Source organism: Spea bombifrons, chromosome 5, assembly GCF_027358695.1.
Source record: "Spea bombifrons isolate aSpeBom1 chromosome 5, aSpeBom1.2.pri, whole genome shotgun sequence".
In the NCBI taxonomy this organism is placed as follows: Eukaryota; Metazoa; Chordata; class Amphibia; order Anura; family Pelobatidae; genus Spea; species Spea bombifrons.
In genome coordinates, this window is record NC_071091.1 from 87,543,505 (window position 1) to 87,559,480 (window position 15,976).

At 41.3% G+C, this 15,976-nt stretch overlaps 1 protein-coding gene across 1 annotated transcript; it reads left to right on the forward strand.

The window, feature by feature from the left end:
- The first annotated feature begins 962 nt into the window (after positions 1-962).
- MTFR1 (mitochondrial fission regulator 1) lies at positions 963-15,266 on the forward strand. Its single transcript, XM_053468372.1, has 9 exons — positions 963-1,071; positions 4,094-4,162; positions 5,458-5,603; positions 7,387-7,485; positions 10,384-10,496; positions 11,829-12,064; positions 12,276-12,561; positions 13,272-13,440; positions 14,558-15,266. Exons 3-9 carry the CDS (start codon positions 5,538-5,540, stop codon positions 14,621-14,623), a joined length of 1,035 nt encoding a protein of 344 aa, XP_053324347.1. The 5' UTR covers positions 963-1,071; positions 4,094-4,162; positions 5,458-5,537; the 3' UTR covers positions 14,624-15,266.
- The last annotated feature ends 710 nt before the right edge of the window (positions 15,267-15,976 follow it).

The window sequence follows — 15,976 nt, forward strand, 5'->3', positions numbered from 1 at the left end:
TCTGTAGCCGAGCAGCTGCAGGCAAGCCTCACATCGCTAAGTAGAATGCCAAGCATTGGCTCTAGTGGTGTAAAGCACGCCGCCACTGGCCAGTCTGATGGTCACGTCTGGTTTTGGCGGATACCTGGAGATTATTGTGGAGGAGGGGTGATGGTATGGGGCTGTTTTTCAGGTGTTGGACCCCTTCCAGTGAAGGAAAAACAATGCTACAGCATACCAAGACATTTTGGACACTGCTCTGTTTCCATCTTTATGAGAACAGTTTGGGTAAGATGCTTTTCTATTCCAGCATGACTGAGCCACAGTGCACAAAGCAAGGTCTAAAAAGACACAGAGCCCTGACCTCAACCCTATCGAACACATTTGGAATGAACTGGTACTGAAATTGTGAGCCAGACATCAGTGCCGGACCTCACAAATGCTCTACTGGATGAACGGGTAAAAGAGTGGGAAACATTCTACAAATCTGTTGGAAAGCCTTCAAAACATATGAATTAAATAGTGCTCTAAGAAAAAAAACACTTAATTTTATAGTGTCTCTAAATTCAGTAAAAAATAAATATAGCTGCAGCTTGACCAGTAACAGAGAAGAATGATTTCCATAAAGATTGTGTGGAATAGTACATTAAGTGCTGTTCTACTTGGGAATCCATATTTATTAAGGGCAAGTGCTCTACTATACATATGTTCTGAGCTCATAGAGCAGCATGGATTCAGTTAATTACCAGGAGGAATTTCCCTCCCTGAGAAGGAAAATTGTCGCCTCCCAGAATAAAAGACACGCCAGGGCATGAAGAAAGTGTGATACCTTTCAATAGCTCCAGAACAGGACCTGAGCCGATGTGTGTTTGCTGCTATATGAATGTGAAAGCGATGCCCGTATCCAGAATGGCGCTCGGGTTCACGTCAGACGCATACACTACACGCAGTATCCCTGATGCGCGCGCACACAACGTGACGCGGCGAAGGCTTGACGCCGGTTGTGACGGTGAATCTTTGTACCGCGTGAACTGTCACCGGGAGAGATAGGTGACCGGCGCCGAGGGGCCCTGCGAAATTGACCGGTTGAAGGTAATGATTGTCTTTAATGAGGGCTAGTATGCAGTTGCGTTGTTAGCTCTGAGGTGTGAGTGTGTTAGAGTAGACCTCTGCGCATATGGAAACGGTTACTGACTGTGTGCGCGGCGCTAAGTTTTAATACGTCACGGGCCTGTCAAAGCGTTAACGCAGCTCATACTAGAAGTTTATGGGTCGCGGCGGGGGGTAAATGCTGAAGGTCAAATCCCGCCTAGCAGGGTACCGGGGACCGATCTCTCCCAGCGCAGGTGCAGATTTGTGCCCCTGTCACCCTGTATGAAGTATACAGGGGCGGGGTAGACTGCCCCGGACTCACTCCGGACCTGTGTCAAAGCATCCATTTCACACCACCAAACGGAGTCCGCGTTCGTCGCCAGCATACGCGTTATAGTATAGTTCATGGGTCATTTGCAGTGACCGGTGATGCTGTCTGCTTTCGCATCATTCATGGATTCCCCGTGCCAGCTCTGCCTGAGTTGACCCGGTTGAAGTTTTCAATGATCCGCAATCAAAAATACAAGTACGTAAAATATGCAGATTTTCTTAAGCATGCGCGATGATCGGATCCCGCTAGAGAAGCGTCACATCAGCTATTTAGTGAGACAGAAGTACTGCCGGATCTATTGTGACAAACATCTGATTTTGAAAGTATTTATTATTATTATTGTCCCCTTATTTGTGAAGCTTAATCCTTTGATCACCGACATTATTGAATCTTCTGTATCATTTTCCAATTGTTTATATATTTTTGGTAATTGTGTGTTTTAAAGGGTTTTTTTTTTTGTTTTTTTTTTACACATTAAATATATTGTAACAATAATAAAACAATAGCTACATTGTGCCGGTGTAAACAGAACATTCGTGTTGTGTGTGTTACTGTTTTATTTATTAGATGCAAGCTTCCCGTATACACGCACAATGATCTTTTATTAGAAATACTACACTGAGCGCCTAAACTTATATTGCTGGGTTTGTTTCCAAACCGAATCCACTGGCTGTCCCTTAAACATTCTAGTCCCCCCCCCCCCGATATGACTTTGTATGAGTTTATAGAACGAGAGCGACCAAGAGATGATGAATTTAAATATGGACACCTAGCTGGCTACATTAACGGCCTTTGATAAAACATATATTTTCCATAGTTGATGTCATAGCCAGGTGAATGCAGCAGTCACTGACAGATGGGGTCATAGAAACACGCAGTGATGTCACCGCACATTGGTTAACTCTGTACCTTATATCACATGAGGGAAGGCAAGGTCCGACCCACAGAGCATGACATATGGTCTGTTTGTCTGATCGATTACTACTGTTCTCCTAACAGAGGATTGTGGCTTCAGAATAGTTTAATGGGGAGCGTTTAGGTAAAATCGGAATCACTCGTAACACTTCTAACTCCGCGGGAACTCCTTTTTCAATGACATTTGAAGCTTTAGTTAAATTGCTTATTTAGGATGGGGCTAGTGAGCAAAACAGAAGGAAATCACCTATTCTTTATTGCTTATATTATCTATGGTTTTATATAGCGCCATCATATCCCGTAGCGCATATAAATCATGTATTTTGGGAGTTTTCATCGCCAGCCTTACGATATGTCTCATCGGTGCTAAGGCCCCTTCCGTGGTATGAGCTTCTTTTCTTTTCTGCTGTTTTTTTGGGCATTCGTGTTTTGGGCTGTTTGCCTCCACCCTGGTGATTCATTTTTAATAAGTATTTCTGGACGCCCTGTGTGACTGCTTTTCCCCAGTGAGTGTCTCGGTTTTTCCACACTAGAAAGGTTTTTGTTTTTAGAGCTTTCTCAGCGGTCGCCGTCTGATTAGCGGACTATTTGCATGATAATATTAGTCCTTTTTAGACTGTCCCACTGCAGTGTGTTTGAGGCGAAACATGTTCTCATCACGTGTTTTTGTGTGTCTGCTTTTCAGCATGTTCCTTATAATCAAATCATTTTTGGTTTATAACCATGATAGTGTATAGCGTGTTATTTTATTTAAATAGATTGGATTGTTCATAAGAACAGTATTCCTGTAGTTTTTATTATCAGTGGATGACTTATTAGTCATTGAACAGAAGACACGGCTTGCCTTCATCTGAACATTTCTATTCAGGTTCAAAGTGGAGAATATCGACTAACACCTTTTTATTGGACTAACAACCCGTTTTAAGGACGAGCTATCGAGTGCGTCACAAGCAATACTGACCACAAACAAAATATGTACTTTTATGGGGGGTATTTAGAACTGATGGCTTACTAAACCGTACCAAATGAGGCATTGGCTTCGGAAAATAAAATAGGAAAGTTACATGTGGAGTTTTTTCAGGTTCAAGACACTTGCATTCATGTATTTTATGGTATATCTAAAAATGGTATCGAAAGAATTTGTGTGGGTCCATGAAAAATTGTAAAGGGGTTAACAATGCCGTTACCCCTCACCGCCTTTACCCTCTTCACACGCTGGCTAAAGTCGTTTAAAGCGACTTAAGCCACACGTCACGGCGGTTTATCAGTCTCTGTCACCCTCGTTGCCCCTATACTGCTGTCCATGTTTGGTGGTTAGTCTTGCATAGACCCGATAAAGTAAAAAGCTTGTCCTTAAAATGGAAAGTTCGTCCAAAAAAAGGTATTTTGTATAGCAATACTCTCTATTCTTTCTTCATTTTCCACTACTGAACTAACACGGCTATCCCAAGCTACGTGGTCTGGCTAAACGCGTTACTGAATAGTTACCAGGTTTATCTGATGCTCCTTTTTTTTAAAAATGATGTTGGTTACATAGAATACTGAAAAATAATAATATTCTAACAATGTGAGCTTTTAATACTTTAGTGAAGGTTACCAGCACTGTGATTGCTCCATGTTTAGAACTTTGCCCCGGGATCGCGGTTGGCAGTTTTTACTTGCTATGTAAAACAAAAACAGGGGAAATGGGTAGTTTGAAGCTTATTTGTTCAAACATTTTCGGTGCATTTGGGTTATTATGTGGTCGATTAACTTGTTTTTCATGACTTTTTAGAGATTTTGGCAAACAGCGCAGTATGGGAGCTTGTTGGTGCTAGCATAGCGGCCGGCGTGTCTGTCTGTCAGGTATGTGAATCGTTTTTATTATCTTCTTTATTATCTTCTAGCTTCATGGAATAATAAATCTACACAAGATGCAGTATGAGGAGATGTGTCCCCTGGGTTATTCCAAGGCAAACCAGTGCCTAATGCTAACTAATTTCACTTTACTAACTGCTTTTTATGTTGTTTTTTTTTCGTTCCTGCTGCATTTGGTAACCATGTGTAATACGGACATTTTTATTGTGAACGTTATGAAGAATTTGCACTATTGTACTGGGTGTGACACGAGGTTGTTAACTTGACGTTGGTTTATGCAAATTGTTCAAGTTAGATTTTGAATTCTGCCAAAATTCCATATGTTCAGAAGCGAGTTCCATAGTCCTCAGCGTCGTGACACAATAGGCCTCACCTGCTTTTGCACGCAGTAGCTTTAATTTATAATAAGAATGCTCTGCTTCTAACGAACAATTTGAAGAATACAGTAAGTGCTTTGAGGGGAAAAAAAATAACGATTTGATTTTGCAGTCCAACCTCAGGACTCGGCGACCAGGTAGCCAAAAAATGCAAAACAAGTTACATGAAGTTAATGACGTTAGTTTTAGGACAGATATGTTAACCTTATTTTCAGAGTAGTCTTGTTAGAGTGTTATATAGCCACTTGGGACTCTACCTAAGCACACTATAGTGTATAGCGATGGTGCTATTGTTTGGGTAGGCAATAAACTCGAAATCATGGGTATATGACACGTTGATTTGGAATTTAGGTGCAGGAAGGTTTTGCGTATAATATCTGAAATAAGGAAATTCTGTTAGCAATATGTGCAGCATGTGAGTCGGGAAAGTGTCTTCACCGGATGTCCTGATCTGCTCAACTCATGTGTTTTACTGGCTGTATGGTCACCTTCTCCATGGAAATAACCAGACGTGGACAGGCAAATAAGTCACTTGGGGTGGGCCTTCTGCGGTTTGTTTGGCTTATTCAGACCTAGTGATAGATTTGAAAGGGGGAAAGAGGTCTCGCTCAATGCTCTGTCTCCGTACCTAGCTGTGTCCCCCACTGGTTTGGTGATGTCAGGTGGAGCTAGTGTTCAGCTAGCTTACTAAAATCAAAAAAACAGACCTTCAGCTGCCCTCTTAGCATTTGCACCCCCACCTTTCTTATTCTCAGGTTGAAGGATATTGTAAAGTAAATATAGTATCATGGGCTACAGTACATTTTTTCCTCCAAGTAATCACGCCGTGTCACGTGCACTCCGCCATCTCTGTCCTCTCTCCATATAGGGAAAGCGCTTGTAATGGTTTACATCTGTCTTTTCCAGCGTGACTATGGCAGTGCAGATCCTCGGCAGCCTGGGAATGTTTGTAGAGCCGTCGATGCTGCGATATTTAGAAGTATGCGATGCTGCGGTGGTTTATACGTCTCGTTAGGATGGTGCTGCAGCAAGTAACTAATAATATGGAATCGGTAAGTCCTCTAGCCTGCTATGTTTCATGCTGTTGCAGGGGGTATACGCGATGATCGTGAACGGCATTAAGCATGGTTTTACAGAGAGAATCCGGTTTATATTTTATATCATGAGCTAAAGTAATATATTAGAGCTGAAACAACGAATCGATAAAATCGATAATAATCGATAACGGAAATCGTTGCCGACGATTTCCGTTATCGATTAATCGAGTGATCGATTCGTTGTTGGAGCACTCGGCTCCTTTTACTTACCTCCGCGAGCGTTCCCCGCTTCTGCTACACGCTCTGCAGTCTCCGCCTTCTTTTAGCTACGTGACGGATGTGACGTGTTCCGGAGGTAAGTATTCTTCGTGTCTATGTGCACGGATCGCACAGAGCCACTCGCACAGAGCGAATCGCTCTGTGCGAATGGAGCCACTCGCACAGAGCGGTTCGCTCTGTGCGAGTGGCTCCATTCGCACAGAGCGGTTCGCTCTGTGCGAGTGGCTCCATTCGCACAGAGCGATTCGTGGGGGTGGGGGTCCACGGCGGGGTGGGAGTGGGGTTTCAGGGGATGCAGGGCAGGGTGTGAGTGTGGGTGCAGGGCAGAGTGGGGGTGGGGGTGCAGGGCAGAGTGGGGGTGGGGGGTGCAGGGCAGGAGACTGGGTGCAGGGCAGAGTGGGGGTGGGGATGCAGGGTGTGAGTGTGGGTGCAGAGCAGAGTGGGAGACTGGGTGCAGGGCAGAGTGGGGATGCAGGGCAGGGTGTGAGTGTGGGTGCAGGGCAGAGTGGGTGCAGGGCAGAGTGGGTGCAGGGCAGAGTGTGAGTGTGGGGGCAGGGCAGAATGTGGGGGCAGGGCTGGGTGCAGGGCAGAGTTGGAGACTGGGTGCAGGGGCACAGTGCAAAGTGCTGGGTGCAAAGTGCCAGTGCTGGGTGCAAAGTGCCAGGGCTGGGTGCAAAGTGCTGGGTGCAAAGTGCCAGGGCTGGGGCAAAGTGCTGGGCGCAAAGTGCTGAGTGCTGGGTACAAAGTGCTGGGTGCAAAGTGCAAAGTGCTGGTGCAAAGTGCTGGGTGCAAAGTGCTGGATGCAAAGTGCCAGGGCTGGGGCAAAGTGCTGGGTGCTGAGTGCTGGGTACAAAGTGCTGGGTGCAAAGTGCCAGGGCTGGGTGCAAAGTGCAAAGTGCTGGTGCAAAGTGCTGAATGCTGGGTGCAAAGTGCTGGATGCAAAGTGCCAGGGCTGGGGCAAAGTGCTGGGTGCAAAGTGCCAGGGCTGGGTGCAAAGTGCTGGATGCAAAGTGCTGGGTGCAAAGTGCAAAGTGCTGGGGCAAAGTTTCTTGAACAGTAATAGTCCACCTCTTTTCAGAATGTTTGGGGTTATTTTGTTTCATAAATATTGTGTTTGGGTTCTTGTACTTTGAAAATATTGTTTTTTATTACATCATAACAAAATAAGAATGTTAATGTAAATTTTAAGTTGTTTTTTAACATCCAGTTCATTAAATTCTTTTAAATAAACGAAAAATTTGCATATTGTTTTTTTTTATCCGATTAATCGATTAATCGAAAAAATAATCGGCCAACTAATCGATTATTAAAATAATCGTTAGTTGCAGCCCTATAATATATACGACAGATCATGCTTTTGTTTATCTGTTCGTTCCACCTTTTTAATACCAAATAACACAAGGCTGTTATTGTGCCTTCTGTCTTCGGTTTGATGAACAAATGGGAATGCGTATGCTGAACTGCTGAGTTGTTTTACACCGTGTGCCCACGTTTACATATATTCTGTTGTAAATTTTAGATGCTTTGGTCAGGAAAGCCATATGGATCATCTCGAAGTATTGTACGGAAAATTGGATCTAACCTTTCCATTATACAATCTCCCAGAGTACACTTTCAGGTATGTTAATGTAACAAATGTAATGTTACGTGCTGTTCATTGTGACACAATCCAGATCCATTTAACATTACTCGGCGGTCACTTGGACATTACTCCTTGCTTAGGATAATAAAGATATCTGGGAAATCAATACTTTTTTGGTGTAACAGTACTCCTTTCACAAAAAAAGCTTTTAATGTTTTGAAAATCTGTAAATATTTGAAAATATATATAGTTTGGTTTGTGATTTGGTCCAACTACTATACACCGTGTTGAGCAGTGGACTGTCAGTGTTATTTTTGCTTAGAACAGGTGATGTTGGCGGTGCTGAATAGAGTTTAATTTATGTAATTGTCCATTGATCAGGAGAAGGAGATGATGCTGTCGTTATCTACATAATACATTGTATCTTGCAAATTGTTCTGTGCGGTGTTGCTCTGCTTTCCTGTTTATCGTAGAGCTTTTTGTATTATATACACAACCAATCCAGTAGCTGACACTGTTGTGTACATCTCTTTGAGTTTTGAGAGCCTTAATACAATGCTGTCAGACTTCTGTCCCACACTAGAGGTTTCATTACTGGTCCAACCGCAACACACAATGCCACAGTGTGACTAGCGCCAGGAGAACAGCGGCTGACAAAGAGCGCAGTCATTAGGAATATCGGAGTGGGATGGCTGCAAGTATGAGAGCTTAACCACTTGAACGCCAGAGATGGAACGATTGCACAGGCCGAAGGAACTGATAAGTTAGTTTGCCTTTACACATCAATCCGTGTATTTTCTTTCTTCACATATAATTGCATGTTGTTTGGGCCCTGAAGCTGAGCCCCCTGTAGTTCTGAATGTTATTAGTATATGTAGTAACTCTGTTATAATGTATACATCACCTGGGGATACACAGGGCATTGTATGCATCCTGATCAGTAGTTTGTTCACCGGCATGCATCCGTTATACCAATGATGCAGCAGCGCAGCAATGCCCGGTATCCGGTATCTCTCATTAGTGATGGATTTAAGCTGTTGTAACACATACTCTTTTTAACACTTTTTTGAGACCTAATGTTGCATCGGAACAGTGATTACCAGAAGCAAAATTAATAATATTTTTTTTCACTCTTTCATGAACCTTTCATTGTTAGCCACTACTTTTTTGTGAGACACTTTTCATCCTTTTCATTTCCCCAATTATTGGTGAAAAGCCACAAGCGGATGCTCCCTGCTTGTTAATAATAAATTATCTTCGTGAAGGCCGTGGATCTGCATGTCTTCAAAAAATAAAGTGCTTGATATGGTGATCACGCAAGAATTGGTAGACACTGCAGAGTTCTGAAGAACTGGTTATACAAGTTTATGTTACTATTAAAAAAAAAACCTTTTCATTGTTTAAACTAGCATTAATTGAAATGCTGGTCATTTTTTTTTAATATTCCCTGTGAATATTCACTTCCAAAACAGAAAAGTACATCTAAGCATGTTGGTAGATTTGACTTTATCGAGCGGTTAGATCAATGGGTAGTTTGAACCCTATTTTATTTCTTGGTAAGTTACCCAGTTTGCTTCCAATGACTAGCGAAGCAATCAAAATTAGTAATACAAATTTATAATATATATATATACTGTTTAAAATTATTAAATAATTCTCTTCTAAGGTATCTTCTGATGTCCTTGTTTACATCAATTTTCGCGTTTACGGGAACAGCTGGCTATAGGTCGACCTAAGGCTAATTTTCTATTCAAGTGCGTTAGCCCAGGATGGATAAACTTGAGTAGGTCCAAGGAGCCAGACAGACATATCGGAGCCAGCTTGGTATTTTTTAGGAAACTGAAAGAGGTACCTCCATAGAGCTCAATATAAAATGGTACAAAAAGTTAGCAGCCAGATCTAGAGATCTAGGAGCCACAGCTATCTTGCTTGTGGGCTTTATCAAGCCATGCATGCCTATTTAGCAGGTAGTTTTAATCAATCCTGAGTCCAGTCCCTTGGGGATAATGCGTTGGAGCATTTCCAGTGCCATGCCTTACATACAGATGCCAGACAGCGGTGTGTAACTGGGGTCTGGAAAGCCAGCAAGCAGTGTTTGGAGAGGAATGGTAGTTTTTTAGGCAGAGAGCAGTGACACAAACAGTGTGCGTCATTGAGCCCTCCTAAATGGCCACTACTGCCCCTTTAACCCATTATAGGCACACACTGATTTGTGACCATCCCCCACATAGATGACATTAACTGTACATAAAAGTCCTGATTACCATATAGATCGAGGCTTTAAAGTATGTTGCTATAAAGCCTCTGTTTATACTTGTTATGTTAGTATGTTTGGTACATTACATTATGTAGCTTCTAAATTGTGCATTTACAACTCTAAACAATATCTGTTGTTCAGCTTTCTCTTTGGTCTTTTTCCTGTCTCTGCTGTGCTATAATCTCTTATTTCTTTTTCTTTGCGTCTTCTTTCCTCTATAAAGAAGAAGCTTCAAACCTACTGTAGGTTAGTCGCTTTCAGAATACAGTGCATGTTGTTTTTATTTTTTTCTGTGGTTTTTGGGGGTTTTTTTGCATGTGTACGTGTCACAGCATGAACAGTTAACAATATTTTCATAGTGGATAACAAATTGCTAGTTACTAAGTAATTATTCTCTGTTTAAATAACTGCATGTGCAGAGACCCATTAGAAGCAAGTACCTATATCTGTAATAGAATGGTAATATCATTCTCTCCGTATACCATTTGTTTTTTCCTGTACGTTTATGTAGTTTATTGCACATTTTCTTTTTAATGTGATATATTGTTTCGAGACTTGGACACATTATAATAGTCAATTGTCCAGGAAAAGAAAGCTGCGGTGAAGTTAACCCAATACAGTTCATGTTATAATGGATATTACTGACTGTAGATTCATATTATGCGTTTTGTTTCCAGTTGATACCGTATCCTGTAGAATTAAATCCCAGCAATCAAAATGGAGCAGTGGCATCTTTTGCTGATGTTGGATGGGTTGTTAGAGAGGAGGCGGATGTACACTCAAGGCTAAGGTAAAATATGCTGCCCTTATGTGTCCTTTGTCCTCTTACAAGTGTTCAAACAATTAAATGGTGTTAAGGTAGACAAAGCCCCGGGGCTGGGTGGTATACACCCATTGGGTACTTAAAGAACTAAGCCAGGCCCTGGCCAGACTGCTGTTGATTTTCAGGGATTCTTTTATTTCAGGCGTGGTGCCCACAGATTGGCGTAAAGCCGATGTGGCGCCCATATTTAAAAAAGGGATCAAAATCGCAGCCAGGCAATTACAGACCTGTAAGTTTGACATCTGTAGTGGGGAAACTGTTTGAAGGGTTACTAAAGGAAGATATTCAAATTTTCATCTTGAACAGGAATTTCATTAGCAGGAGCCAACATGGCTTTTCGAAAGACAGATCTTGTCAAACTAACTTAATTGCATTCTATAAAGGAGTGAGTAGAAATATAGATATGGGTGCTGCGGTGGATGTGTTATATTTAGCTTTGCTAAGGCATTTGATATTGTTCCACACAAAAGGTTACTGTACAAATTAAAGGGTTAGGGCCATATGTTTGTCTGTGGATTGAGAATTGGCTGAATGATAGAACACATAGAGTGCTGGTAAATGGAAATTTCTCAAACTGGACAGATGTGATAAGTGGAGTACCTCTCCCAGGTTTCAGTGTTTGCCGATGACACAAAGTTAAGTAGAGTAATAAAGGCTGAACTAGATGTGTTTTCCCTGCAAGAGGATTTGGATAAATTGGGTAACTTGGCGATAAATGGCAAATGAGATTCAATGAAGACAAATGTCAAATTATGCATTTTGGGCATAATAATAAAAATGCAAAGTATCATTTAAATGAAAAATGATTTTGGAATTGTAGACCATAGACTTAGCAGTAGTGCACAGTGCCAGCTAGCGGCTGCAAAAGCAAATAAGATATTGGCATGTATTGAAAGCAGTATTGACTCAGGGGAGGCAGATATTATTCTGCCTCTTTACAGGTCCATGGTAAGACCCCGCCTTGAATATGCAGTTCAATTCTGGGCGCCTTTTCTTTAAAATAAATAAATAAATAAAAAATAAGACATTATGGAACTAGAGAAAGTTCAGAGGGCCACAAAACTAATAACTAAAACTTTCCATTCCCCTTATCAAGAAAGGCTTGTTAGATGTTTGAGCAGTTGTCATTTTTTTACCTGCACCTTTTTTGTAAGATTATCATGGTCTTTTTTTGAAAGCTAAATGGTTCACCCCATGAGTAGGTACAGTCTATATCTGTGAGTATTCTGTGAAATATGGTCTTTTTCTGTGTGTTTGGATTGATGTGACATGCGGTTTTATTTTAAATGATGTCTTCAGGTCAGAAATGCGATCAAATGTAGTGTTGGAAGATGAATTGCTGTATCTGGAACGACCATTCCATAGACAGGCCTCTTTACCTGTGCTAACGAATGAAGAGACAGAAGTCCAACCTAAGACGGCAGCAAACGAAGAAGCGTTACAAAAGATAAATGCACTGGAAAGTGAGCTTGCCAGCTTAAGAGCTCAGATAGCCAAAATAGTTACCCTTCAAGAGCAGCAGCATTTAACATCAGGTATTTACATACTCATCTAATGTTCTTTTACCCCAACACTTGATATATACTGCTTGACGTTTTAGGCAGTGAAACTAATGAGGATTGCAACCACAAAAAAAGTGTTTACTGCCCCTTTCATGTTAAACATCCACATTAAGCAGCCTTGCTTGAATGTGTGATTCTAGTATGTTTCTCATTCTCATTATTCTTTCTCAACCCTTCCTCGTAGGTCCAAGTCCTGCTACCCCTGTCTTTTCCAATGGAGCTCCTCCCTTGGCAGCTCCCCCACCACCTCCACCACCGCCTCCTCCACCGCTTCCACCACCGCTTCCACCACCGCCTCCACCTGGGCTTCATCGAAGCGTCTCAGCCATTGATCTCATTAAAGAGCGTAAAGGCAAAAAAAGCAGTTCAGAGATCTCCCATACGGAGGTCACACCAAAGAAGCCTGAGATGCCAAGCATGCTGGATGTCCTAAAAGACATGAACAGAGTGAAACTACGCTCAGTAAAAAGGTACTCATATGGGTGGTTTTGCAGGCCGACAGCTTGTGGCTGTATGGATAAGTTGTGAAGTACTTTGTAGTTTGTGTTAATTTTGTTAGTTCTTCCATGTACCTTAGGTGTCGTGCTACTAAAAGTCCTTTTTTCTATTTCATTGTAATATTTTTCCAGGCAATCCCAGAGATTTCTCAATGTTTTCACTGCTTTTTGTTTACATAACCAGGTTTCCCATCATCCAGCCAATCGATATATTGTCCATTGTACATCTTAGATGTGAAAGGAACAGTCCATGTCAATTCTTCCATGTGTAACATTTTACAGAGCTCCCTAAGCATCGTAGCGGGCCAGCAAGCTTGGCAACTTCACCCGTGAGCCCTGCGGCTAGGGAGAGCGCACGCTGGGCACATGCATAGTACACCAGGCAGTATTTGTGTTGCCAACTTTGATATATGCCGTTTCTGGATGTACTGCACCTGTCTGTAAAAGTGGTATTTATGAGTTAAAAACCACTTGTTTAGTCCTAGCTGATGCCAGCTTAAGAAAGGGCATTATTTTCTTGTCTTAAAATAAGGTAGGGTTGGTAGTTGTTTATATCACACACCCTTTATGCACAAAGATAGACTGATATTTGTTATAGTGTCCCTTATTTTCACCATTTACTAATTTTCAGTGTATTTTAACTAAATAGTATTTACTTTTATGATTATGTTTAATTTTCCCAGGTCACCTGAAGATTATAAAAGTAAACCAAGTGATCCAGCTGATCCAGCCGCACTAATAGCAGAAGCTTTAAAGAAGAAGTTTGCCTATAGGTACCGAAGCGACAGCCATGGAGAGTCAGACAAGAACATTGCGAAGCCGGAATGCAATAAACAAACAGAAACTCCTCTGGTGGGTGCACACAGTTTATTGTATTTTTATAGTTTAAGGTTTATTTGTTACATATGATTAATACATTACTTGCATCAACACATACTTGCTGAATAAAGATTTGGTATTTGCTATATCCGTGTTACATATGGGCACTATTAACTAAGTAGTATTCTGCAGGTGAATGGAATGCAAGAGTCTTGCTGACCTCACTACTTTATTCTGAAGGTCAGAAAACACCAGTGGATGTGTAACAAATACATTAGGAAGCACAATGGGTGATGTTTAGTACACAATCAAAGAATACATTATACTCCTCTTGAAAAATGGAGCAATCTCCAGAGCGATACCCCAACTCGCCAATCCAAAGCGAATAGTAGAAAATGGAAATGTGCAAAATATAGAGGGGGGGGGCAATATAGTACAGATGGGAATATGCTTGGAATGCACTCACAAATTAGGACGTAAAAAGCCTCACCAATGGTACAGAAACCAGAGTCAAAGAAGTAAAACATGCAGACTGCATATAAATAAGTAGATAAAAGTCTATTTGCTATTATCTGCTTATTTAAATGCGGTTTAGCTTCAATGATCGGATGACTTGTGAGTGTATCTTCCTTTTTTCTTTTTCTTTTTACTCCTTTGATTCTGGTTACTGTTCCATTGGTGAGCTTTTTTTCTGTTTTTCACAGATTTGGATATTAAAAAGAAAAGGTTTTAAGGACCTCCCTTAGGACATACATAATAGATTACATTTCCCAGCTGTTTTACATATTACACTATTTTCTTTTTGCCCTAGATGTTGTGTAGCAAGCTTTTTGCGTCACCTGCTTAATTATGCGGGACCACGTCAACCCATCATCTAGGACAAGGGTGTCCAACCTGCCGCCCTCCAGCTGCTGCAGGACTACATCGCCCATAATGCTCTTTCAGCTAAGGGGCTGGCTGAGGAGTATGGGAGATGTAGTCCTGCAGCAGCTGGAGGGCCGCAGGTTGGACACTCCTGATCTAGGAGAAGCTCAGCTAGTGAGTTTGTGTCTCTCTTCTGTTGATCTGTATGATGGATTCTAGCGGGTGGATTGTTTTTATTCTCGTTAATGTAAGTCAAAATCCCTCTTTGTTCTCTTATGTCTTTCAGTTTGGACCTCACATGCTGAAATCCACGGGAAAAATGAAGAGCCTCATTGATTCATCAAACCCTTGAGTACAAAATCTTCTTTACAGGATCCTCAAACGATGCAATTTAAGATGAATTTGCGTGTCAGTATTTACAGTGATACCCGCTGTGTTTGGTATCTCTGTATAAAGCAATATAATATTGTGCTTCCTTAGGGAAACGGTTTTCGAACTGTTTGTTCCTGTAACACTAAATGTTAATGCCTTATCTTATTAAATGTTTGTTAAATAAAACTGTTGGGGTAGAATACTGGCTGAAAAAGCAGTATTGGTGATACCTCCGTTCTAGGTCACATGAGGAATCGTTTGTATAGTATTGCTGGCCTTCTGGGTATGGACCAAAGCACATTTCTGTCTTTTAATACCCGCTAACAGCCCAAAAATGTGTGCTTTTCCCAGCTCATGTACCGTAAGAATATTTTTGTATCATAGAAAGTTATGTTGTACATTTAAAGGGCTTTACAAATTTACAACAATGTTATGGTGACAGATGTAGTTATTTATTGGGTTTTAGGTAAAGATAATGTTCTAGGAATATGTACTTATTTGGCCCTCAGAGTATTCTCTTATATATAGTTTGATATATAATGTCAGTGGTGGCGAATTTTACGAGTCTGTGGCTAGTAATTTAATAGCCAAAAATAAAACCCTTCTGAGCAAAAAAATAAAAAGTTGGCCCTTCCTCCCTTGTTAATATATTCTCACCTGGACCAGTACATATTTATCTTATTTTGATATTTATCGGAGATCTTTCATTTTTGAATACCTATGGTTAAGTATCAGTTGCGGAATACAATGTTTTTTTCACGTGTTGGCCCTAGGAAAGTGCAACTGTAATACCTCCTGTTTTGTGGACGATTCCAGCGACTACAGGTCCGAGTGACCACTTCTGATGCATTTACTAATTAAACTGATTAAGTATTAATGCAGCTGGATCACTCTGTGTCGCTCCAACGTTCTGTTTCTCCTCCAGCCTAAGTTATATGCAACAATTTGTTAGCAGAAAATACTGATGCCTCACAACGTGACTGCTTCTGTTAGCGTGATGAGTCAGCCTCAGAAGGTTCTGCACGTCATAAGTAGCACGCTCTAAGGCCGTATCAGCTGTAAATTGCAAAATATCCGTAATTACACCCAAATATCTAATGTGTTTATGGCACTGTACCGTTGTGATTTCTGTTATCCCTTGATCGAATTCCCAGAATACCTAGAGCTACATCATTGAGACTTCATGTGAACGCTCCTTCTGCAAGGCAGTCTTGTTGGAGAAGTGTTAGTGTTTTGTCATGATGATGTAATATGTAATGTTATGAATTATTTAATACCACCTTATGACTATCGTATATTGTTTCTCTGAATGACCCTACAACAAGTGTATTGG